Genomic DNA, 25,954 nt, shown 5'->3' on the forward strand with positions numbered 1-25,954 from the left:
GTAAATTTAGATACTAATGTGAGGCAAATTTAGATAACATGTGTACATATGTGTGTGCATACGTGTACACAGTTCCCAAGTTCTGACCACGAGCCTGGGATGAGTGGCACCACAACAGTAAGCACTCCAATCTAACCTTTTAAACCAATTTCCTACTAAAAGCAAGCAGGGCTGGAGTAGAGAAACCTGCGATGTCTCATTGTCAAAAAAATACAGCGGTGCCCAAGTAGATGGGGGACATGTCAAAAGTATGTAGGGGCTAACTTGAAGGTACTCCCACCGGCCATTTTTGAGACCAGTTACGCGTCTAAAGAAATAATGATGTAACAAACTGTAACCCAAGAATAAAAGAACAAACTACAGGCCGGGCGCGGTGGCTCAATCCTGTAATCCCAGCACTTTGGGAGGCCGAGACGGGCGGATCACGAGGTCAGGAGATCGAGACTATCCTGGCTAACCCGGTGAAACCCCGTCTCTACTAAAAAAATACAAAAAACTAGCCGAGCGAGGTGGTGGGCGCCTGTAGTCCCAGCTACTCGGGAGGTTGCGGCAGGAGAATGGCGTAAACCCGTGAGGCGGGGCTTGCAGTGAGCTGAGATCCGGCCACTGCACTCCAGCCTGGGCGACAGAGCGAGACTCTGTCTCAAACAAAAAAACAAAAAAACAAAAAAACAAGAAACTACAAGTCCATACTAGGATGAGTTGAATATCTCTTATCTGAAATACTTGGGACCAGACGTGTTTCGAATTTTTTTGGATTTTGAAATGTTCACATTATCCTTATTGGTGGGGCATTCCTAGTCACAAACAATACCCTTAATTGTTTACAGGAAATATATACTAAAGTATTTAAAGGTGATAGGCCCATTGGGTTGGCAACTTACTCTCAAATGGTTCAGGTTCTGTGCTTGTAATTTTTCTGTTTGAGAATGTTTCAAAATAAAATGTTGTTAAAATGTAATTTTCTTTTATTTGCATCTGTTTATGACTCAAAAAATGACCAGCTATTATGAAGATCCTACTGTTGAAGATGGATATTTTAACATGGAGTTTTAACAAAATTACTTCTTGAGACAGAGCAGATATGTTTTTTAAATAATGTGATTTTAAGCATATATTTGAACAAAACTAAAACATTTACTATTATGAATACAAAAAAAGATCAGTGAATCAGTGTACTCTTCTAGGCTGAATTAAGGTAGACTACTTAAGGTTTCAAAAAAGTTTGGCTGGGGGAAAATAAGTTTTACAAAACCCATGCCATCCAAAATTAAGATGACATGTAGCAGCAGGAAGTATTCCAACGTCTCATAACCAGTTCTCACAAGCAATGATGTGTATTCTTACTTTAAGAAAGTGTCAAACACATAGAAAAATCTGGAATAAGTGTAATAAATTAGAGGTAAATTGTAATAAAAGAATTTATGTCTCATAAAAATATTCACAAGTGGAAGTTTTCTTCTACCAACTTCTCAGAGTCCTTCTAGCCCCCTCTTCACTTCTGAAAAATGTGATTTACCAAAATCTGGTTTACATTTAACTTTTCAGGGACACATACCCTGAAAAGAAAGAAATGTCAGATAATACTGACATTGCCTCATGCACTTTCTTTGTATCAATCCTTCTTCTGCAAGTAATCAGAATTGGGTCCAAGTGGCATAGAATCAAACATTATGTATCATGCCAAATACCACTTCCTGTCCAACAAAATTTCATTTTTCTCCAGTAATGAAGAGGTGGACATTCTTCTTGGATCGTAGCATCTGTGCCGCCCGCTCCACACCAACCACGGCAGCTAACCTCTGGGCATCATACTTGGAGTAGAGAACAGTGCAGGTCCATGTGGCCTCTTCTCCTCTGTTGGTGGCTCTCAGCATATTACAAATTTCACTGTAAAAGTGTGGATATGTCGGCAGTTCATAGAAAATCAGGTTCCTGATGCCTTTTATTGTATACCTGTTAGAATTGGAAAGAGAGAGCTAAGTCAACTTGAGAAACAAGTTCTAGAAAAACTACCTAGGAGTTGTAGAGGCATAGTTCATGCTTGTTGCTTCCTGCTAATGGAGAAAAACAGTGGCACAAATAACAGAACAAAAGTTATTCTGAGGTGGCAGCACTTACTTTTATGACAACATATTCAAAGTCCTAATATTTGGCTTAAGATAATGATAAAATAAATACACTTTTCTTGATACTACTCTGGGTAGGCTGAGGTATCATGGGAAAGAATAGATTAGGATTTAAAAATCTGTCACAGAAAACTTAAAAAGCAGGCACTTAAAATGGAACATTAGCCTTATTATAATCAGGCAAAAAAGAATGGAGACCAGTCAGATCCAGTACATAAAATAAGCTGTACAAATTGTAAATACACTCCTGTAAGTCTTTTCTTGCCACTCTGGAGACATGTTAACTCCATGGCAGATGTCAAAACCCTGCACAAGGATCCACTAGGCATCCTGAGATGCCTAGTTTCAACAGCGTATGCATTGCCACCTCTTTCCCGGCTGCACAGTGCTGCCCTGTGGTGGGGAGTGGTGTAGACCCAAGGGACTGACTCACAGTATGGTTCAGTCAGGCTGAGGTCAACCGTTCCCTGTGGGATTCCATAACAAAAGATTTTATATGTTGACAAGCTTCTGATTTTTCCTGTTAAGTTTCTCTCATACACTGAAGATGTTAGACTCCCTTGGGGATTTTATTTCTTTCACAGAAGATAAGTTTTCCTTGTCTTTCTCCCTCACGGCTCATCCTGATCTCTCTGGAGACCTTCCTTTCCCAAACCATGACTGTGGTCTATTATGTGGTTCACTTTTCAACATCCTTTCCGTAAAGAAGGAATTCTAATGGCTAATGAACTTGAATAAACTGTTCTTCCTCACTAGTTCTCAAAATAAAAACAACACTGAGTTCTACTTCTGCTTAGAATGTATAAAACTCAAGAGAATATTGCTCCTACACTAATAAGAAAAAGTCAGATAATCTATTATACAAAAATGTTCCTTTTCTTGACCCCAGAGAGCTACCATCATGAGGCAATAAGGTAACCTGAATTAGGTGGTGAGCTGGTGTATGTTTAATAATTGGTCCTCAGTGGGAGAAGGGGAGGGTGCTAATTTGAAGGATTTGTCAGTTTCAAGCTACCAATGTCACGCTGCTGACACAGAGATGTACAACCAGGTCTCAAGAGCCAGTGCGAGCCAGCTTCAGCCCACCATGGACTAAGTTCCAAAGAGTAGTCCTTCTGAGGAAAAACAGGATACAGGAACTACTGCACCTTAGGAGAAGCACAGGAGAAAGACGGCCTCTGCCAAAAAAGTGGGTAGTAAGAAAATAAATACACTTTTAACAAATTCTTAAAGGGCAAGAATAGGCTTGCCTGACCAGAACCCCAGGGATCTCTGGATGCTCCTTTAGTTCACATCCACTCAAGAGCTCATTCCAGAGGCCTGCACTGGGAGCCCTGGAGAAAGCAGAAGACCCGAGGCAGATGCCACTGGTGGTAGGGACATGAAAGCCCACCTACTTCCCAGGCCCATTATCGTGAAACCCATGGCAAACACCTGAAGCAGATGGGAAAGAGGAAAGGAACCTACCCCTAGTTGCAAGCAGGGAAAGGCAAACCACTTCACGGCGGGAGACGGGTGAGTAGAAGCAAAAGTTGTCTGCCCTTAATGGAAGCGCAGTAAACCCCTACCCTTCCATTTTCCCCTACACAAGTAAAAAGCATTCTGCTCTAGGGGAAGGGGTAAGAAACCTGTTCAGCCCAAGTTCCTGCACTGATACAAACAGAGTTCTGCCACGACTGGGGAAGAAGCTGTATACCCTTCACCACAAAGATCTCTCACAGATAAAAGGTAGAGTCTGGCTGCCACGGAGGTGGCGGGGCAGGAACCCTAAGAAAGCCTCACCCCCAAAGCGTAGAATAAAAGGGCGGCCAAAAATTGAGCTGGACCAGGAGAACCCCCTCCTCCTGACTTGATGCCTTGCAAGGAGAAACAAGCAAGAGGCCTCCTGTGAGAAGGGGTCCGAGTGTGGAGTGAGACCCTCCTCTGGACTCAGTGTTGAGGCCTCAGGGACAGCTGAGCGATCAGGACACTGAGAAAAACCCTCCAGCACCCGAGAGCCTACACCAAGCCCACTGTTTGCTGGAGGTATTTGAAGTCTGTGGTGTTGGGAAGGTATCTATAAAAATCAAATCCTGACTAGATTGATAGCACCCACACCAGTGGCCTACGGAAGGGGTGTGGCCAGACATAAGCATTATTTACCTCAGCCTCTACCTCCCACTGAAAGTTACAGAAGACATAAAAAAGCAAGAAAAAGACATCCAAACAATGAGGTATCATTTTGACTATCACATCAGTAGCAATAATTCAGTCTATGGGGTTTCGGAGAAATAGGTCAATGGAGCATAAATTACTTTGTCTATGAATTCGGGAGAAGATACGGAAAAGATGTGAAGGAGCAAGTAAGTGGCAATGCATGACACATTTTTAACTGTGTACAGCCTCTGTGCTAACAAGTTTTCCTTTAAAAATCTATCCCAAGAAAATAACTAGGTAAGTAGTTCATCAAAATATATGCATATGGATGTTTTGCATATTATTATATACAACAGCAGAAAACAGAAAAAAAAAAACCCTATATGCCACTAAAAAACCCTATAGCTTAACTAACCAATGTAATACTATGTAGCCATTAAAAACAATGTGATGTTTACCTCACACATTACTTTTTAATTACATATGCACACTAAGTGATTTTAGTGATTTGACATCACGAAGAATGAGACAAAGTGCCATTACATGCCTCCTGATGAGATGAGGTAGAAAGTACGTAATATTCCCTAAGTAGAATTCTTATCAAAAGATATTTATTCTAAATCAGTCATCCCCAAACTGCTGCACATTGAAATCATCTGGCTGTTTTTTTTTTTATTTTTTATTAATACTTAGGTTTGGTCCCCATCCCAGACACTGCGATTTAATTGGTACTGGGATGCGACCTGGGCATTTGGATTTTTAAAAGCTTCTATTCTAACGTACAGCAAAGTTTGGGAACCACTGATCTAAATAATAAGGGAACAATTAGGTAAATCTAGACTGTGAGACATACTACAGGAAACCAGATTGGACTCTTCAAAAAGATGTCAATGTGATGAAAAAGTAAAAAGAGTTATTCTGGATGAGGGCTTCTCAGTGTTAACACTGCTGACATTTTGAGACAGATAATTCTTTGTTGTTGGGGGCTGTCCTGTGAACGAAGGTGTTTAGCAGCATCACTGGTCTCAACCCACTAGAACCACCAGAATAATCCTCCAGTTGTGATAACCAAAAATGTCTCCAGATATTGCCAAATGTCCCTGAGGGAGCAAAACTGTCCCCCCTAAACTAGACTAAAGAAACAAAAGCAGTAAGTTAACCAAATGCTATGTATGATCCTTAATGAATCCTTTTTGGATGGAGGGGAAAGGGCTATAATGGTCATTTCAGTGACAATTAGGAAAATCTGAATATAGACTAGATATCGAATGATATTGTTGTAGTAACATCAGGTAGCATGATAATGGTGCTATGGTTAGATAGAAGAATGTTTTTTAGGAGCTACATGCTAAAATATTTAGGGGTAAAGTGTCATTGAAGACTCACGCTACTTTACTTTCAAGTGGTTCAGGAAGAAAAAATAAGAGATGTGAGTGGGGATAGAGAGAAGATGGGTATATGCAAATGTGATAAAATGAGAACAGCTGGTGGAATCTGGGGTAAAAGGGTTTATAAATAAACAGATGTTTATTGTTAATCTCTTAACAATTTTCTTTCACAATGAAATCTTTTCAAATAAAAATCTGGGGGAAGAGAGGATGTGGTAGAGCTATATATAGTAACTTAAAAATATACACAAAAAATCCACGATATACAAATATACAGGCCAAAATGTTAACATCTTTGAATTTTCTTCAGTGAGCACATAAAACATCTCAGACAAAGGAAAAAAATCCCTAAAAGAAAAAAAGATCCCCATTTAAGTATTTTTTTTTTTTTTTAAATCTGTGTGTGCATGTGTGCAGGTGCATACATGCACGCACACATTTTCATACAAAAAAGATGGAAAAAAATACCAAAAGAGTATTTATATCACGGCAGTGAGATTTTTAACCTAAAATTTCCAAGTTCTCTATAATAACTGTGTAATACCCTCACAATCAGGAAAAGCAAAATAATAAAACTGTTAAGAGTTATATTAAACACACACATACACACACACACACACACACGAAAATCTGTCTCAGTCCCAATGCAACCACAATAGAGACTAAGTATCTCCTGGCAACAGAGAACATGGCCAGGGCCTTTTCCAAGGGGCAGTTAGTGCCAAGTCTCCATAGCCTGAGCACCCCTTCCCCTGCCTTCCTCCTCCCTTACATATGCTTTGTCTTCAGTGACTCCTACAAACACAGCCTAATCACCCTGACAGGACCTTCCAGATGTCTATTTCACCAGCCACTGTTCAAGACAAATGAGGCAACCACAATGAACTTGAAAGGCTGGCTTCTTCCTACGGTCCATAAAGACCAAGTCTACTACTTCTAGAACAGGGATTCTCATGTAGGGGAAGGGAGTACTCAGAAACTCCCAGCAGCCTTTCCAAACTCCACAAATCCCACCTCCAGCTTCTGACTTGCCTCCTGGTTGAGATACTCCCTACCGTAGAAACCCACTGATAACACACTGGAAAAGAGCTGGGACCCATCGTTGGGCTATCACGACCAAATGTTCATCTAATTCTAAGATTCTGCTAGTTTAATCTTCCTCAAATAAAACAAATCTCCAGGTTAAAAAATTTTGCTAACTCAAAATGAATTCGAATCTTCCTAACACTGCCAGCCAGCTGTCATAGAGAATATAAAAACAGAGTCAGATACTACAATATAAAATACATGTACATTCTCTGGCCGGGCACGGTGGCTCATGCCAATAACCCCAACACTTTGGGAGGCTGAGGTGGACAGATCACATGAGGCCAGGAGTTCAAGACCAGCCTGGCCAACATGGCGAAACCTCGTCTACTAAAAATACAAAAATCAGCCAGGCGTGGTGATGCACTTCCGTAATCCCAGCTACTCGGGAGGCTGAGTCACGAGAATTGCTTGAACCCAGGAGGCAGAGGCTGCAGTGAGCCAAGATCATGCCACTGCACTCCAGCCTGAACAACAGAGACTGTCTAAAAAAAACAAACAAACGCACAACCTGGTCCCCTCCAAAAAGCGTACTTTTTCCAAGGTCAAATTAAAAAAAAACAAATCACGGAGGCACTGCACACCAAAACACCCATCATCACCTTGGTGATCTCTCAAGCAAAAAATTCTATAGTTGGAAACCTTGAGATAATTAGCTGTTGCAGAACTCTAAAGCACATTATTTCCATTCATCTTCTGCAAAAGAAACACCAATTAACCTGGCCCAGGGCATAAAGCAAATGGCATATGCTGAGATTTGTCCTTATCGTGACTTTGAGGGCAACACGGCTTGGTAAATAAACAGTATAATACAGGGGACTGTCCTGCTTACAAAGAGCGCCATGCCCTGTCCTTGAAAAGCTGCTGAGATATTGAAGAGCAGTCCTCATCCCAGCTTAATTCACAGTTGCTATAGACAATCACACTGGGAAGTTTTCCAATCCATCCACTTCACTTAAAGGGCTTGCTTTCATTTGTCAAGATGATAGAAAGCTAAGAGCTTTTAAGACCTGATGAGTGCAACTCCCCCAGACACTTTCCAACATGAATGGAAACGACAACTTACTGGAACAGAGCAAATAATGAGGCCAACAAGCAAGCATTCATTAACACTCTTTGGCCAAGCAGCCTTCTCTGGGTAGCCAAGAATGGAGCCTGGGAAATACAAATTTAATCAATCCTCAACTCTCTAAGAGGTCATGCCATGCCAGCTTTGCTATGCTTAGGTAAGCTGCTGGGACTCCTCCCTCCCCATCCTGGTAACAAGAACATTATTTGGGGAGCACCATCCTAATCGTTTTAACATAAATTAAAACATAATGCGATGCCAAAGTGCGTCATCTAATGTGCTCCAAAGCTTGGGAGATTTCTGGCGTATCCGTTTGGGATTCTCTGAGAAAATGCACCCATTGTGAGTTAATAAAACAGTAAAGTCAGAACTTAAATCCACTGGACATTACTGTGAAATCAGGATGAGGTAACAGAATGTAATTTACATATCTCTGCAGGCAAGGGTTAAGAAAAGCCTCTTCCATACTATGTACCCATGAAAATTGAAAATAAAAATCTAAAAGTAAAATAAAAAAGCTTTTTCTATTTATCAACAGAGAGAGTCAGCAAAACAATAAAATACATGAGCTCTAAGGCCAAAAGGGCCACCACTATCCCAAACAGTAATAGAAGGCTCAGTATTACTAACCCTCTAATTAGAGGGTTTTTTTGTTTTTTTGGTTTTTTTTTTTGAGACAGAGTTTCGCTCTTTTTGCCCAAGCAGGAGTGCAATGGCACCGTCTCAGCTAACTGCAACCTCTGTCTCCCGGGTTCAAGCGATTCTCCTGCCTCAGCCTCCCGAGTAGCTGGGATTACAAGCACACACCACCACGCTCAACTAATTTTTTGCATTTTTAATAGAAATGGGGTTTCACCACGTTAGCTGGGATGGTCTTGAACTCCTGACCACAGGTGATCCACCTGCCTCGGCCTCCCAAAGTGCTGGGATTATAGGCGTGAGCCACCGCACCTGGCCTGAGTTTTTAAAAAAATAACAAAAAGGCCAATCAACTTATTTTATCAAAGTCACCTAGTAGGAAAGCTAAGCAAACACTGAAACCCTTCAACATTCAACTTGAAGCCCTTACCCTTTTACCTCCTGCAAATGTCAAGGAGCTCATGGTCCTAGTTCTCCTTGGTAGGGAGTATCTGTGCATACCTCCGGAGCACTGCAAGTGTCTGGAAACTGACATTGTACCTCAGCCTCCATCTCCCCAGAAAACACAGCTCTCAATGCTTGTCTGTGCATTGGGGGAAGACAGAGGGAAAAAGTCTAGACAGGGAAAACTCAAGTGAATACAGGGAAGGTCCCTCCCCTTCCTTGTATTCATCTGAACTGTCCTGTAATGTCCTTCCTGCAGTGTACAACCACAGCTTCACTCCAGGGTTATACACAGGGTATGCTTTGGTTTCTACGTCCTTCTTCAGCAATGCCCATTTTGGGAAAAAACCAACTAACCAGCCGAGAAGAGTCTGTCCAGACCAAAAACTCTCTGGCTACTTTGTAAGAGTGGGAGAGTGAGGGATGATCTCATAACACCACGAAGCCTGCCATGCATTCAGAGCAGGCCATGATTTGTCCTGCACGTTCCCTGCAGAGAGGAGGCTTGAAACCTGGCACCACTTTACCTTTTGTAGAAATGGAAGCGCTCTGTGAAAAGTAGAAACTGTTTCTCTCCTTGAAGGAAGAAGTGTCTGGCCCTGGAGATACCGGACTTCTGGGTGTACTCGCAGATGTGAGTAAAATTCAGTTCCTCCTTCTTGAAGTAATTTCGAAGACGCACGAAGTCAAAGTAGGAGGGGATATAGATGAGCGTGTGAGACATGACTGCATCACGATACTGCGGCAAAATCTTGTTCACAAAAAAGTTAAACCTGATTTGGAATGGCAAAGGGCAAAGTTAATGTCTAGAGCTAAGCTTATGGTGTCTCTTAACTGTGTGACCCTGGGCAAATCACAATCTCGTGTTAAAAGATTACCTCCCCAGAGGCCAATATGATTTCCCTCCTCTCAAACAGATTATGTAAGGATAAAAGTTGATAAGCACACTAAAAAAGTAAGTGTCAACACTATTCACTGTAAAAAACAGATATAATACTATTATATCCCAGAGAATTATTCTAGGAAGTACACACCACACTATTCAGTCAGTAGTCAGTCACTCAGTCAACAAATAATCACTGAACATCTACCATATACTAAGCCCGACTAAGCTTCCTTGGGGTCCCCTAGCTAAACACAATGAAGAAAAAGGGGGAAATTTTCTATACAATTAGAAAAATAGTTCTTTCCCTGAGGGGCTTACAATTAACTTGCTGACGTGAGACACCTTGTAGCATAAGCTGTATAATTTTAAAATGGCACCGTCAAGAGTGAAAGAGTCCTGATTTACAGCAATAACCCCGCTACTAACTAGTTAGGAGACGTAGGCCAAGTCACTATTTCTCTCTGGGCTTCAGTTTCCTCCTCTGACAAATGATAGAATTAAATTAAATTATCTCATCTGATTTGGTAAACAGTAATCAATAAAAGCAAAATGGAATCCAATTCTAGGTTTGTACACCCAAGTCAAATCTCTCTATGTGGTCCCCAGGGGCCTGCTGGGAGCAGTGGGTTACCTGGCATCAATCACTGAAGCTAGGTTTTCAGCTTCCATCCTCTGGAAGACATGTGGGAGCTGCACCAGGACATGACTGATAGAGCCTGTCATTGGGACATTCCTCACGGCCACCTGCCAGTAGTCAGTGAGAGCGTTAGGTAGACAGCCATCCCCTTCTTGACCAGATGCTATCCCCTCCTTCTACTTCAGGACCCAAACAATAAACAGTGCTCATGAAGACACTGAGGAAACAAGATAAGAACCCACCTGGCCTTGCATGTTGACACAGTACTTGTTGAACACTGAGTTGATCTGGGCATCCTGAAGGGCCCCAAATAGCAGTGTCTGGCGATAGTACTTGGACCAATTATTGAGGCTCCACATCCGCACTCGAGAAAAGTCTACCCCATGTGAGTCCAGGGGTAGCAGGTTCATGTGATTCATCAAATGCTTTGTGTGGAAACAATAATACCATTAGTGTTGATTGAGCATTTACACGTTGGACACTGCCAAACATTTTCCAAGTCTATCAACTCAGTTAAGCCCATGGAGCATGTACTATCATCTCCTAAATTATAACAAGAAAACTGAGGCTCACATGGGTGAGTGACTTGCCCATGGTCAGCCAAACACGCCCATTGAGGAGATAAGCTAAAACTGGCTATCTCCTGGAATTTTAACGGAAGATTAAAATGGTACCTACAGGAATGCTCATTTAAAATGAACCTCTGAAATGCCACACTGGCCTCTCTATGGGTCCCTAAGTCCCAGGCTTGGACAAGAAGGGAAATGACATGGAAAACAGAGTTGCTGTCCCTCAGTGACCTGGTTCTCAAAACATTAGGAATAGTCGCAGTGTCACCATACCTGCCTTTTCCTCAAATCGAAGAATATAACTCAACTATGCCAAAATGCCTTTTCCATTTTAATTCTATTTTCACCTTGTAATATATTTTGAAGGGTAATGAGTACAATAAATTTATTTCCTACTTTAGAAGTAATTTCTACCCTTCATTTGTCCCAAACTTCCTGCAAGCTTCAAGACATGGGGTTGTAGAAGGGGGGTGAGTTCCCATATGCCTTAGAAAAATAAACCTATAGTTCCTCAATAAGGATTGTTCCAAAGCAGTTTTTCAATCCTAAAACTGATAACACTGCAGAGTGTGTGGAGAACGAGAAAAAAATTACAGTACAAATTACATCGGGAAATAAAGACATCCTATATTTCTCTACAAAACAAGATCCCACCTTCAAAAGTCTTGAGCAGGGTTTTCCCATCTTCACTAAACACCAAATAAAAGAGCATAAGAAAAAACCGCATGTGGGATTATGTTAGGTAAAGATGTTCCTGATGAGGACCTATCCATCCATCAACCCATCCCATCCACCCATCCACCCAGCCTAAAGTTAGCAGAAAGAAATTTTAAGGGAAAGAAATCTTTTCTGGAGATTTGAAAATAACTGACAGGAATTATAAACTCTAGATAGTTTAATTATGGACAATCTGTGGGTAGAAAAGGGGACAAAAGGCTTTTTCAAATTAGAAAATGTGGAGTGTGTCCTTGCTTCCAAACAGAGTTCTAATCTGGACTTAAATAATTCTTTAGCACTTAAACCACTGGGTGTCTTATCCCTCTAAATATGAATACTGTTCCACTGAATGTGAATGGCCAGCATTACCAGGACATGCTCCCAGTTCTGCATCAGGTAAATGTCAGCTTGATCAATGATGAGAAGCTCAATAGAAGACAGAAAGTCAAAATCTCTCTTCTTCTCTCCTTCTCCTCCAATGATGGTCCTCAAGCCCAGGGGGGAAGCAATGAGGATATCCGAGGAGTAAAACGGGGCATAGAGTCGGATGCTTCTCTGAAGTATTGCCACTCCTACACAAAACAGCCAAGTACACACCAATTCATTAGTCACTACCAAGCCATTACCTTCCACCCTCTCAAAGCAGTCCACCACTTCTATTGCTTCTACATCTCTTATGTTCCTCTTAGCATGTAACTGTGCTCAACTGCTTTAATTATTAAAACATAAGAACAAAAGAAATCTTTCCCTTGCATCTATAGTCCCTTCTAGCTTCTACCTTCTCTTCCTTTCCATCACTATCAAACCGCTCCAGAGAATTGTCTCTACTTTCAAATCTCTCCTTCACTTCTCACTCCACTGCAATCTGGCCTCTGATTCCTCAGGACTCCAGAGAAATGACTCTTGCTAAGGTCCTCACAGTCCTCAGTCACCAACAGGATGAACACTTTTGAGAGCTTCTTATGAGGAATGTACATATGGCACAGAATGTACAAGCAGTTGCCTTGCAATGCTCTTTTCTTTGCTAATCGTTTCCATGACTTCAACGCTCACTTTTGCTTCTATCACTGACCTGGCCCTTGTCTATCCTTCCAGATCCAAAGAACTCTTCTTTCACAAACTGGTGGATTCACTTGTCAGTTCTGCTCTCATGCTGCATAAAGCTTTGGGTAAACTGACTCACTGATCATGGCCTTAACGTCACCTTCACACAAATGTGTATTTCCAGCCCTTATCTTTTTCCTGAGCTCCAGAACAATACACCAACTGCTTGCTAGACAGCTATATATGTTCCAAACAAAATATGGGCTCTCATCTCCTATGCTTTACATTCCACCATACTGAAGCCTGTGTGAATCACAGGTCATTCCAAGCTTAGTCACCCTGAGGCCTCTGCAACAGGCAGTTTCCTGTCTGAAATGTTTTCTTCCACTCAGTCACCTCCCTTTGAAATTGGCTAAATCCTGCACAGGTTTCCACCTAGTACAGATGACACCTCCACCATGACATCTTCCCTAACCACCCTGCCCCCATTTTGGGTAAGGGGTTTGTTTTAAATGCTCCGAGAACAACCACTGCACATGTATCCTGCACTGCCTACTCCCTGTTGTAGGCTGGATTTCCTTAGCAATGGGAACTATAACTTTTATTTCTATATTTATCTGTATATGCCCAGCTTCTTAACAGTGCCTGGCACACTGTAGATACTCAATAAGTATTTGTGAATGAGCATATGCGACTAATGAACATTTTCTCAAGAACTGTACTCTAGAAAGGTATAACCAACCAAAGTCAATGGGAGCTGAATGAGAGACAAGCAAAAATGTGAAAATGTGGGTGGAAGTCATGTGTGGAGATTATTCAGGGTAGGCATCTATGTAGCAGACAGGAGAAAGTCCACCTTTATGTAGAGACAGTCAGTTTATTCAGCCTCCCCAGAATGACCCCATCAGCCCCATCACTTCCAACATCCTAGAGCACCCCTTGTAGCATCTATCTGCTACCAGCTATGGGTGTGCTTACACACTTCTGTTATACACTTGTTAAAATTTCTGTTATTTATGTACATGTGCCTTTCATATGTGGCCTCAGAGATCCTCCCCACTCCACTGGCCTAATGTTCACCCCATTAGCCAAGAAAAGACTCTCCCAAGGCAAACAACATTTCTCAAAGGCACACTGGTTCTGTTAAGAGGCGCAGTGAGTAATCCACTGGGAAAATGTCTAATTCCAGCTTCTGGTCTCCAGCTATGTAGACCTTCACACTTTAGGTCTCAAAGTTGATAAGGAAGAATTACCAATCCTGAAGTGGTCATCAATATTGCCCACAAACACGGCTTCATAATCCTCAGGCCTCTTCAAGTTGGGTGGTCTCTCCTCGGGATCTGATCCATATTCTCCCTGAAACCTCTTTTTGTTGCTCACAATGATTTTCTTCTTGCTGTCACCCTCGAGGAGGCTGATGAAGAGCTGCACCACCCGCAAAGCAGCTTCCCGGAATGGCACCACTATCAGTACCTGTGCACAGAGCAACAGCAGCCTTAGTGGGGGCAAGAGGAAGGAACCAGATCTTGAGGTGAACCTGCTGAGGAAGTGGAGCTAAAAAGCTCCATGTAGAGCAGTGGCTCCCAGCCAGGAAACATACTTATGTTACCCCCTTTGCACAGGGCCTGGCTCAACACCAGAAACTGAGTACGTTTCATAACCCCAGCACCATGACCTGCGGACTTTAGACCAGTGAATCCATGTGTCTCTGCTTGAGACATTTCTCAAGCAGAATTTGGAAATACCTTTTACAATAAGCCAATGCCTCTAACAGATACGTCTACTAGTAAAAACTCAAGGACATAAACACATGAGCTCTTTGAGGGAAAGAAGTGTTACTCCATTTCTGTGTCTCCCACAGCATTTAGTGCAATATTTTTATCCTTAAGACACAGTGAATAAATACATGCCGAATAAATAAATGGAACAAGTAGAGAAGAAACAAAGCAGGTAAGAAAAAGGATTAACACATCATTACATTTTAGTGCATTCTCTAGTACAGTCTTTCAGAAATGACAATAAAGCATTTCAAAAAAAAAAAAAAAAAAAAGACCACAATTAATGGGAAAACAGGACTCAGTTTTCTAAGCATATTAAAAAATATTTAAAGTTACTGCTGAGAATAAAAACTGAAGATGCTTAATAAATGATTAATTTCTAATTTCCTATTGTAAACAACATAATGGGCATAACCCCAGTTAAACCACATAATTCACTAAATTATAATATGCTTCATAGATAATCTACCTCTTATTCTTCTACGTAATTCTAAAAGGAAACAAATAACCTTATAACCCTGGTGTTCAAGCCCCAAGGAGTGCAGTGGACTCAGCTTGATACAGTACAGAAATGGTGGACCAAGATTTAAGAGGACCGGGTTATTGTTCCAGCGGTGACACTAAGTAAGCATTAGGGCTTTGGTTTCCCCCGCTATTCAACAAGGGAGTTTGACTAAAAAATCTCTAAAAGCCACATTAGTATCAAAATTCTAGGATTCTATTAAACTCAATGAGAAAATTATAAAAAGATGAGGCTCTTCAATACAGACAGATGCAGTTCAGGGGAGGGGGACAAGTCCTGGTTCTATAACATCATGAATAATGTAGACATAATTGAAAACCATTTCCTGTTAAGGCCTCAAATCCACTAGAGCTTAGACTTACGAATACAAACTCATCACTTTAAGCAGCAAAAACTTTACAGTGGCAAATATAAATTTTTGTTTTCAAAGGTTGACATATGTATGTGGCTTAGTGAAGAGAATCCATGGTTCTTGTCTCATATCTGCTACTCTTTCCCTGGTTCTCTTTAGCAAGGCCCTCTACGAACTTCTACAAATTTGGGGCTGTCCACACCTGTAATATGGAGGGATTGGACAAAAGGCTCGTTAAGGTCCCACCCAGCTCTGACAACCACAAAGAAGAGATTTATAACGGAGTTTTATTTATATACTCTGGGTTTATCTTTAAGGAAAGTGTCATGAAGTGCCTGCTTCTCACAAGTTTCCAGCTACATCCACTGTCAGAAACAGCCCACTAAACTGCTGCAGTGCTGCTCTGACACTACCTGGCCTACTTACTATGCTCACATTTGGGCTCATTCATTATGCCAATTATTAAAACACCCAAGTTCCTGCTAAGCGTCAGGCAGCTCTATGGCAGTGCCTTGCAGCCTCCTTCTCGAGAGCAAAGCCTTCCTGCTGCACTCACCTTGGGCCTTGTTAACCCTTGGTCTCTAAAGTCATCATCATCACCCACTCCAAACTTCTGGCTTCGGCGTCTGCTATTGTTGCCAAGCACCTGGGCATTGGCTTTGAGGACGTGATTTATCACATGCAGGCAATACACATGGCGGATCTCTTCCCCGTTCTTCAGGGCAGTGCTTTCTGGGTAGAACAGGTCCCGGTAAGAATTCATAATTAAGAAGAGTTCTTTCTGGAGGGGGGTGAATGGGCTGCTTGATTTTTGGGGACCAGATAGGAAATGGCTATTGGTCTTAGTCCAGGCGGATTCTAGAGGCTTCTGGAGATGAAGTGACTTTAAGTCAATATCCTTTGGGGGTTTAAATGTTTCCAACTTCTGAAACTTAGAGGAAAAGACAAGCTGGCCCAGGATAGGCCACTAGGGGAGAAACAGATCAAGGGCCAAATTAGAAATGAATAACAGTAAATTACATTCACGTAGTGCTATATTTAGCAAATTTTTTCACGATTTATAGATCATCTCATTTAATCCTCACAACAGCCCTGCAAGGTAGTTACCATGATGCTCACGTTATAGTTTAGGAAACGCTGAGGTTTATACAGAGGTTGTATGATACAGACAAAGTTTACACAGAAGAAAAGGAGCTGAGGGCTAGACCCCAAGGTTTCTGACTTCAAATCTGAGCTCTTCACCCTATCAGTTGTCCCACACTGTTCTGTGGAATATATTCTGGGAAGAGTCAACATTCATTCTAGAAACAAAGGGGTTCCATGGTCAAATCCCTTGATAAACATCACAAAACTTAATTCCTCTGAGGGAGATTCACAATGTACATTAGATACTAAAGGTGTTGACAAGTTCTATGACAAGAAATCTGTCCATTTTGTTTAAATCCTAAGGAATAGTATTTTCTATTTTGTGGGATACAAGTTTAAGAATTTTTGCATTATAGCTAAATTGCTGATCTAAAAATAGGACAATCTCAGCAATAAAAAGAAATAAATTACTGACAGCTGAAATAACTTGGATGAATCTTCAGGGAATTATGCTGAGTGAAAAAAAAAAATCTCAAAAGGTTACATGCTGTATGAGTCATTTAACATTTTTTAAATGACAAAATTATAGAAATGGAGACCAGATTAGTGGTTACCAGGGGTTAGAAATCGGGGTGGGGTGGGGCGCAGAGGGAGGTAGATATGGTTATAAAAGGGCAGCAAGGATCCATATTTTGTGGGAAATGTTCTGCATCTTGATGGCAGGGGCAGATACAGGAACCTACGCATGATAAAACTGTATGTAACTAAATACAGGCACAGGCATACGCAGTTGAACAGGAGTAAAACCAGATCTGAGCAAGACCAGTCGATTGTATCAATGTCAGTTTCCTGGCTGTGACATTATACTACAGTTCTACAAGATTTCACCATTGAGGAAAACTGGGCCAAGGGTACAAGATGTCTTTATATGATTTCTTACAATGGCATGTACATCTATAATTATTTCCTCAATAAAAATTTCAATTAAAAAAGGATGACCAACTCTGATGAATGGTATCAGTGGTGGGAACAAAGAAGTAAAAACTGCCCAATATCTGGGTAACTTATTTGTGGACCTACCTTCAATAATTTCAAACAAATGAACAATAGTAGTATCCACTGTTTTAATGAACACCGTTTTGCTGAACACTATGTATTAGTAAACTATTCTCTTTTGAAATAGGTATTAGTATCCCCCTCTAGCAGACTAGAATAGTGAATAGCAAAAAAGCACATTAACTTGCCTTTGGTCAAAATGTGAAAGCTCCTTGAAGATGTTGGTCTCCAAATCCACTCTTACCCATCATTATGTTATCTGGCACCCACACTCCAGCTTCTTGGTGTTTTTTCTGGCTACACCTGTGCCCCACTAGGCTCTTCTAGCCTTCCTATGCCCTGCTTCCCTAGCAAGTCATCTACCACAGGTGTATATCATACATTCTGGGAGGCTACTAAAACCCAAGACCACTGTTTTATTTAGAGTTTTCTCTATTTCTGACCAGGATGACCAAGCAACACTTACTTTAAGCTCGTGGGTGGTTTTGGGATTTGTGGCAACAGCCTGAATTTCTTTTTCTTTCAGTTCTTTGTTCACATGTTGAAGAAATGGATCTAATTCAGAAATAAAAAATGTCAGCACACTATGCAAACTATAGAGGGGTTTTCTGGTCTTCCCCTGTGAAAGACATGTTGATCTTCATTGTGTTAACTCATCCTTTTCTCCATTGACTTTCCCCATCCTCTAGCCAAGTCCAGAGCTTAAACATTTCTGAAAGGTTCATCTTCCAAAACACTTCTCTAATTATATTACTTCCCAGCTTGAAAACCTTTGAAGAAACTTCTCAGCTCGAAATTCAGAGCACTTTAGGATATACCTCCAACCTGCATCTCCAGTGTCATTTCTGGACTATACGGCCCTCAAATTCTTCTGCCTCCGTGCTTTTCCTTCCTTCAACTAAAAATTCCAGCCTCTCCTTCACTTCATTTTTGCATATCCAAATGTTATCAATTTAATGTTACCCACTGAATCACAATAAATACTTCCCAGGCTTACTGTGTTAGGCACAACGTTGGCTCCCCTTGTTCCCTACAGAGTCATCACTTTCTCTAGCCTCCTACCCTGCCCAGCCCACCCATTCCAACACACACACATATATATATATATATATACATGTCTTATCTGGCAGACTGTAAGGTCTCTAAGAACAGGTTCCATGTCTGATTGATCTTGCATTGGGACACATAGAAATGATCAATACTCCACAGAATTGAACAAATGATCCACATGATAGCATCTGCACTCCAAGTAATCTTTAGTATTCTGAGCTAGCCACCCAACCTTCTCTCCCAGTCCCACTCACAAGAAACAGAACGAAGTTAAATGACCCATTCAAGCATCCAAACAGTAAAATTTCAAATGAAAAGCATCTTGTATTAAATATCTAAGAGTGAACAACAGGACATAAGAATTCTAGATGATAATATATCTGTAGGGGCAAAACAACGACAGAAATTATGGGACAGTCAAGCTTCCTAATGTTTCCTCCAAAGTTTCTAAGTTTTAATCGTTCAGAAGGGAGTTTGTATTAAAATCTCCAAATTCTACCTGTCACTTCTCCTGGAAAATAACCAACAGAACTAAATGAGTCAAATAAGGATTAAAATTTCTGTTTCATTAAAGGTAAAGCTGGGTTGAAGAATGGCAATGAGATCAATGAAGGCAATCAGGATGCAAAACGAGACCAACCTGACTTGCCCACCTAGACACTGGCTGAGAAACTGGACTTGAGACAGCAGGAACCCATCAAAGCCTGCCATAGGCACGTCTTGTCCACATGACTGCCATTTGGTCACAGGAGTGGTCAAGAGTCTGTGGGAGGCAGGAGACACAGGGTAGGGCTTTTTGGCTTTTGAGGGTCTCCCTGTAATAAAAGACCACTCAGATTAGCCACCCCTGGGTCTTGCAAATCTGAAAAATTACTGCTCCAAAACAGAACAGCAAGTGAGGGGTAGAGGAAGTATTTTCCTCTTTTCTTTCTCTTTCCCTGCTTGGGGAGAAAATCAGAAATCTTCCCCTGACCCCAATAATGAAAATGTGAGGCCTGGGAAGCTGACCTTCCCTACCACCATTCTTAAGTTGTTTGTTCTCCTAAACATCCCCTCCAACCCCTAAACACTGAGTAACCCTTGAAAACACAAAGTACCTTTTAGAAGTATTTTTCCCAGCTCTAGATATAGCCACCAAACTGTTTTTATTGCTGTTTGTTCCAATAATAGATTCAATGTGTATTAGTACACAAATTCCATACTAAGCACCTGGTGAATTCAAGTAACACACACTGCGCTATGACCTTGAGATGCTTTCAAAGAAGAGTTGTCTCCACTTTCCCCTTCCAGAAAATTGGTTTCCAGGCTGAACAGTGACTCATGTTTTGCGTCTGTGAACTCTTCGGGGGATGCTTGTGATGTGCCCGGTGGCCCTTCCCCATCTTCTTTTCCCTCAGGGTCAGCAGATAAAGGTACATCTGCAGTTTTGAGAAACATTTTATCAAATTATTTACTCACAAATTATACTTCTGTTGACAAAATTTATTTCCTTAGGCTATACCAACAATAATGTTCACTGATACTATTTACATTTAGGTAAATTCAGGTAGAAAATATCTATTTCAAAATTAAGCCTAATCATCAATGCATGATGTGGGATGGTGGGTTTTATGTCTCAATTTGGCTGGGACACAGTGCCCAGATATCTGGCCAAACATTATTTTGGATGTTTCTGCGAGGATGTTTTTGGATGAGCATTTTATTTTTTATTTATATATTGAGACAGGGTCTGGCTCTGTCACCGGGGCTGGAGTGCAGTGGCATCATCTTGGCTCACTGCAACCTCCAACTCCTGGGCTCAAGTGATCGTCCCACCTCAGCCTCCCAAGTAGCTGGAACTACAGGCCTGCACCACCATTCCTGGCTAATTTTTGTATTTTTCTGTAGAGATGGGGTTTCGCCATGTTGGCCAGGCTGGTCTCGAACTCCTAAGCTCAACTGATCTGCCTGCCTCACCCTCCCAAAGTGCTGGGATTACAGGCGTGAGCCAGATCTCTTTCTCACATACACACATATCCTATTGGTTCTGTTTCTCTGGACAATTCTGATTAATATACCCAGTTCTAGTTCTAGGAACTTATTCTAAAATAATAACTAGACATAGTGCACTAAGATGTACATGAAAGGATGTCCAAAGCAGTGCTGATTATGATAAGAAATAACTGGGGGGAAAAAGGTCTATCAATGGGGTACAATCATATTTTTACAATGGAATACTATGTAATTAAGAAGCTAATGTGAATCCACAGTTACAGATACAGGAAGTTACAGAAATGTATAAGGCCATTATACAGATACACATAAATATGCATACGTACTCACATATATAATCATAAAAATATAGAAAGGTTATATACAATGCTAAAGGTGTTTATCTCTGGGTAGCAGGGATAGCGGGTAACTATACTACCCTCTTAAATGTTTACAGTAAATATATATTATTTTATAACGATAAAAAATATTTTCAATTTTAAAATCTAAAAAAGCAAAGAAAATAGAAACAAAACAAATTCCTAAGTGTAAGTCAATGAATTTTTATCTCAGTAAAACTGATCAGTTAAAATACCTGGAACGATACATAACACCAGAAGGTACAGAAAAAAATAAGGCTGTAAGAAAATTAGGCATTAAAATAATGAGATGTAAAAAGTCACCCAGATATATTCAGACAATGGAATGCTATTCCAGGAACTAAAAGTAATAAGCAACTAATACATGCACAACACAGATAAATTAGAAAAACATGGGAAGCAAAAATAGCTAGACACAAAAGGAGTCATACTGTATGATTCAATTTATATGAATTTCTAGAACAGGCAAAACTAATCTACAGTGACAGAACGCAGGTCAGTGGTTGCCTGATGCCAAGGATGGGGAACTGACTGCAAAAGGACAAGAAAAATTTCTGGAGGTAATGGAAATGTTCTGTATCTTGATTTGGATATATACCTTTATCAAAACCCATCAGACTGTATATTTAAATTGGATACATTTTACTGTATGTAAATGATACCTCAATGAAGTGATTTTGAAGTTGAAGAAAAAAGTCACCTTGAAGTCTGAGGGAGACAGAGTCCCTGAAGCCTTCCCTAGTTTACGCTGGCAGTGTTCAACCACTCTGTGTCTCTTCAACACCTTACATCTAGCTGTTCCATGCAATCGCAAATCTACTGTTTGAAAATTTTTATATGTTTTTATGTCTATCTTCCATCAAACTTGGTCTCCCTAAGGGAAGAACAGTAACCTCTTCAATAAATTTAGACAGTCACAAAGAGAGAACTGTGTTCTCCTTCCTCTGTATTAGGAGGTCTTTCACTAGTACTGGTGTAGTCCCTGAAATGACAAGCAAAAATGTTATTTCTGCATAGCTGTGCTAAGAAGGTTCTGTGTTTCCATCAGATTCTCAAAGATATAATCAAACCCAACAAGGTTAAATCCCTGGTTTGGATTCACGTCCTTTCATCCAACTCACACGGTATACAAGGTACCATGCCCATGAGGTGAACTGTCTATAGTTCTGGCAAAGATGATGAGCCTATACTAAAGACACTTACTATCTGGACTTTCAGCAGACTCTGCAGCCATCTCTTCTTCCACACTGACATCGCTACCACCACCTTCATCATTCATTTCTGCATCATCTACAATACTGTCTTCTTCCTTTTCCTCCTCTTCATCCTCCTCTTCTTCCTCAGAAACATTTTTTAATGTAGCAAGTAGTTTGTGGTAGCCAGAAACTTGTTCTGACTCACTCTCTGATTCACTTTCAGAATCTGAAGAATCTGAACTCTCTGACTAAAAGAAAAGGAGAATTTTAAGAACAAAACTATATTGTTCTCATTGTTACCCTAAAACTATCATCAAGCCAACATCTATTCAACGAAGCCCAAATTCAAATTTACTTAAAATTGCTAATCTAGCTATGATTCTAGAAGCTCTTCATATTCCCCAAACTGCTACTGCCCACTTTTAAAACATAAAACTTCAGGTTATGAGATTTATGTCCCAGGCATCAGGCCACAGGTTTAACAGAACAACAGGACAATTACAAAACAACAAAAGAAAACAGGTTTTTCTTCTTTTTTAGTTTGTTTTAATATGATAGGCCCTTTGTTCATTTTGCACTGTATCTGTGATTCCTTTATGCTAACCAAAAAAGATATTCCCTCTTAGGATTCACTAAGAGCCCTCTGGTAAGCCTCTGTAACAGGGCCGAATAGGCTAGTCTCCTGGGACAATTTCAAACTGTAGCTTCTGTATTAGACATCACAATGGCATTTTTATAGACATCTTCATTTAAAATTAAGTAATATTGCCAAAATAATAGCTTGCATCTGAAATCAAAAGGAATAGAAATGTAATCAAGCTTTATTATTAGATATAATCTTAGTGGCAACAACCCAAAACCAACTATTAAAAAGAAGGTATAAAGCATTACCAGTTGACAAATCTGTGGTTTTGCTTCCTTTCTGGAAACCCTAAAAAGAAACAGGCAATGTTACACTCTAACTACTAGTATGTAGAAATTAGGAAAAGGTCAAATGAGACATTAAATGAAAAAGGCAGAATATAGCATCATAAATACATTTTAGATATAGTCATGCAAAAATTACACATGCACTTGGGCAGGGCTTGCAAGAGTATGGTTAATAACTGACAAATGAAAAGTTTAACGAGGTCACATAACAAACACTAGAGTTACACATGGCTCTCATCCAAAAGAAGGATACAACTTGGCTAAATAAAAGATCTCGGGGTTCATCTTTTTCTAGCAAATTTCTTAATTAGAATGTCCCTCTAAGCTGGGAGTGGTGGCTCATATCTGGAATCCCAGCACTTTAGGAGGCCAAAGTGGGAGAATCACTTGAGCCCAGGAGTTTGAGATCAACTTGGGTAACATACTGAGACCTCATCTCTACAAAAAATAAGAAAAATTAGCCCGGTGTTGTGCTGTGCACCTGTAGTCTCAGCTACTGGTAGGGCTGAGGCAGGAGGACTGCTTGAGCCCAGGAGGTGGTGGCTGCAGTGAGCCAGGATTGCAGCACTGGATTCCAGCCTGAGCAACGAAGTGAGACCCTGTCTCAAAAAAAAGGAAAAAAAAAAAAAAGAATGTCCCTAACTGATAATAAAGCAGCCCAAAGTAGTGGGATGAGCACTGAGATCATAACTGCACCTAGACATTTCTAGAGAAACCACAACTACTAATACACTTATTTCCTTGTTGTAATTGCACACACATATCAATGATGTCCCAACAAATTCTTTAAAAACACAGAAAACATATAATGTGACTATAACAATTTATTGTATATTTTCAAATGGCTAGAAGAGCGGATTTTCAATGTTCCCAATGCAAAGAAATGATATTTGAGATGATGAATATGCTAATCACCCAAATTTGATCATTACACATTGGGTACATGTATTGGTATCAAAATATCACACTGTATCCCACAAATACGTACAGTCATTTTATGAAAGTTAAAAATAATTATAAAAACAGGCCAAGCGCGGTGGTTCATGCCTGTAATCCCAGCACTTTGGGAGGCCGAGGCGGGCAGATGACCTGAGGTCAATAGTTCGAGACCACCCTGGCCAACATGGTGAAACCCCGTCTGTACTAAAAATACAAAAAATTGATCGGGTGTGGTGGCGGGCGCCTGTAATCCCAGCTACACGGGAAGCTGAGGCAGGAGAATCGCTTAAGCCCGGGAGACGGAGGTTGCAGTGAGCTGAGATCGCATGTGAGCTGAGATCGCGCCACTGCACGCCAGCCTGGGCGACAAAGCGAAACACTGTCTTAAAAAACAAAACAAACAAACAAAAAAAATCCGCCCCTACACAACGGGCGTGTCTCTTAGCATGAAATTACAGGCTCAACGAAAAGGCCCGTGAAGCACTCCATCTCCCGGCGGGATGGCGCCAGAATCTCCCCGGCCGGCCGAGCACGGCGGGAGCCAGGAAAGCGTCGGAAAAGGCCGGAGCAGCACTATCCGGGAGGCCAGAGGACCAAACCCGAGGATACGACCCCGGCGACTGGGGAACCCTGTCACGCCCCTTCAGACCTGTCATAGAAGGGATGCTCCTCGCCGAAATCTCGAAGATGTTTCTTCTGCTTTTTAGTTAGGGTGTTGAGTAGCTGGCTCTGGCTCCGGCTCCTGCGTTTGCCCATAGCGACAACGTCAAGTTTGCCCACTCGGAAGAGTCGCGTTTTTCACCAGGAAGCTGTCCAGTCAACACAAGCACGTGGGCTCCCTGATGGCGCTTTACGGCAAAAGCAGGGTGCCATAAAGCAGATCCGCTTTACGTCGCGCTCGTACGACAGGCTTAGAACATCCGGTTCCCGATTCCGCCCCCTACCGCAGCTCTTTGAAAGCACGGGCGTTGGTTCCCATATGTTCTCAGAGCCCCAGAACGTGGGTTGGGGACATGAGCTTTGTGTTTGTGTTTTGGTTATGGAAATCAGTCTGCGTAAATGTGTAGTACCGGAGATAGCCAAATGCAGTGAGTTTACAGTATACTGCAATAAAAATATCAACCCACATTTAAGGGTGCATGAACATCTCACTTCATCACGGCAACAGTGTACAGATAGGTCTTGTTAATAAGCCTGGTGTTGCAGATGAGGAAACTGATGCTTAGACAAGATAACACGCTAACAGCCGGGCGCGGTGGCTCAAGCCTGTAATCTCAGCACTTTGGGAGGCTGAGGCGAGTGGATCACCTGAGGTCAGGAGTTGGAGACCAGCATGTCCAAACATGGTGAAACCCCGTCTCTACTAAAAGTACAAAAATTAGCCGGGTGTGGTAGCGGGTGCATGTAATCCCAGCTACTCAGGAGGTGAGGCAGGAGAATTGCTTGAACCCGAGGCGGAGGTTGCAATGAATCGAGATCACGCCACTGCACTCCAGCCTGGGCGACAAGAGCGAGACTCCTTCTCAAAAAATAAATAAATAAATAAATAATAAATAAATAAATAATAAATAACACGCTAGCAAGAGAAGAGAGAAGAACCTTAATTAATACAACCACATGCTTTTACCCATTAGTATCAATCATGGGGCCCACAAGTGTGTGATTCCCACCCTCACCCCACTCTCGCGTTCTCTGCAAGTATTGGAAGAGTCTCTGGAAACAAATCTGTTCCAGCATTCCTCATTTAACAGCAGCAGAAACACAGCTAGAGAGGTAAAGCGACTTTGCTGAAATCACCCCAATCAATGCTAGAAAAGGCTGTGAAACCCAATCCAGTGTCTCATAACTGAACTCGGACAAAAGGGGATGAAAAAGCTTTTGAAGGTAAAGGAACCATCTTACATTTTGATCATGCTGGTACTTATGCCTTGTATACAATAAGAAAAGTT

General features: G+C 41.3%; 1 protein-coding gene across 3 annotated transcripts; it reads right to left on the bottom strand.

Moving 5' to 3' along the window:
- Positions 1-952: 952 nt before the first annotated feature.
- Positions 953-24,852, bottom strand: UTP25 (UTP25 small subunit processome component). 3 transcript variants are annotated; one of them, XM_017888316.1, is made up of 13 exons: positions 24,655-24,852; positions 23,028-23,067; positions 22,144-22,384; positions 19,834-20,007; positions 19,243-19,404; positions 18,006-18,094; positions 15,954-16,364; positions 13,998-14,217; positions 12,070-12,272; positions 10,657-10,839; positions 10,409-10,521; positions 9,419-9,664; positions 953-1,956 (listed from the first exon to the last, which is right to left on the bottom strand). In XM_017888316.1, the coding sequence occupies exons 1-13, from the start codon at positions 24,759-24,761 to the stop codon at positions 1,713-1,715; spliced, it is 2,433 nt and encodes an 810-aa protein (XP_017743805.1). In that variant the 5' UTR covers positions 24,762-24,852; the 3' UTR covers positions 953-1,712. The 3 variants fall into 3 exon arrangements, with proteins under 3 accessions (XP_017743805.1, XP_017743806.1, XP_017743807.1); XM_017888317.1 differs by lacking the exon at positions 19,243-19,404; XM_017888318.1 differs by lacking the exon at positions 15,954-16,364.
- Between the last annotated feature and the right edge of the window lie 1,102 nt (positions 24,853-25,954).

Source organism: Rhinopithecus bieti, unplaced genomic scaffold, assembly GCF_001698545.2.
Source record: "Rhinopithecus bieti isolate Rb0 unplaced genomic scaffold, ASM169854v2 scaffold_15813, whole genome shotgun sequence".
Classification (NCBI taxonomy): Eukaryota; Metazoa; Chordata; class Mammalia; order Primates; family Cercopithecidae; genus Rhinopithecus; species Rhinopithecus bieti.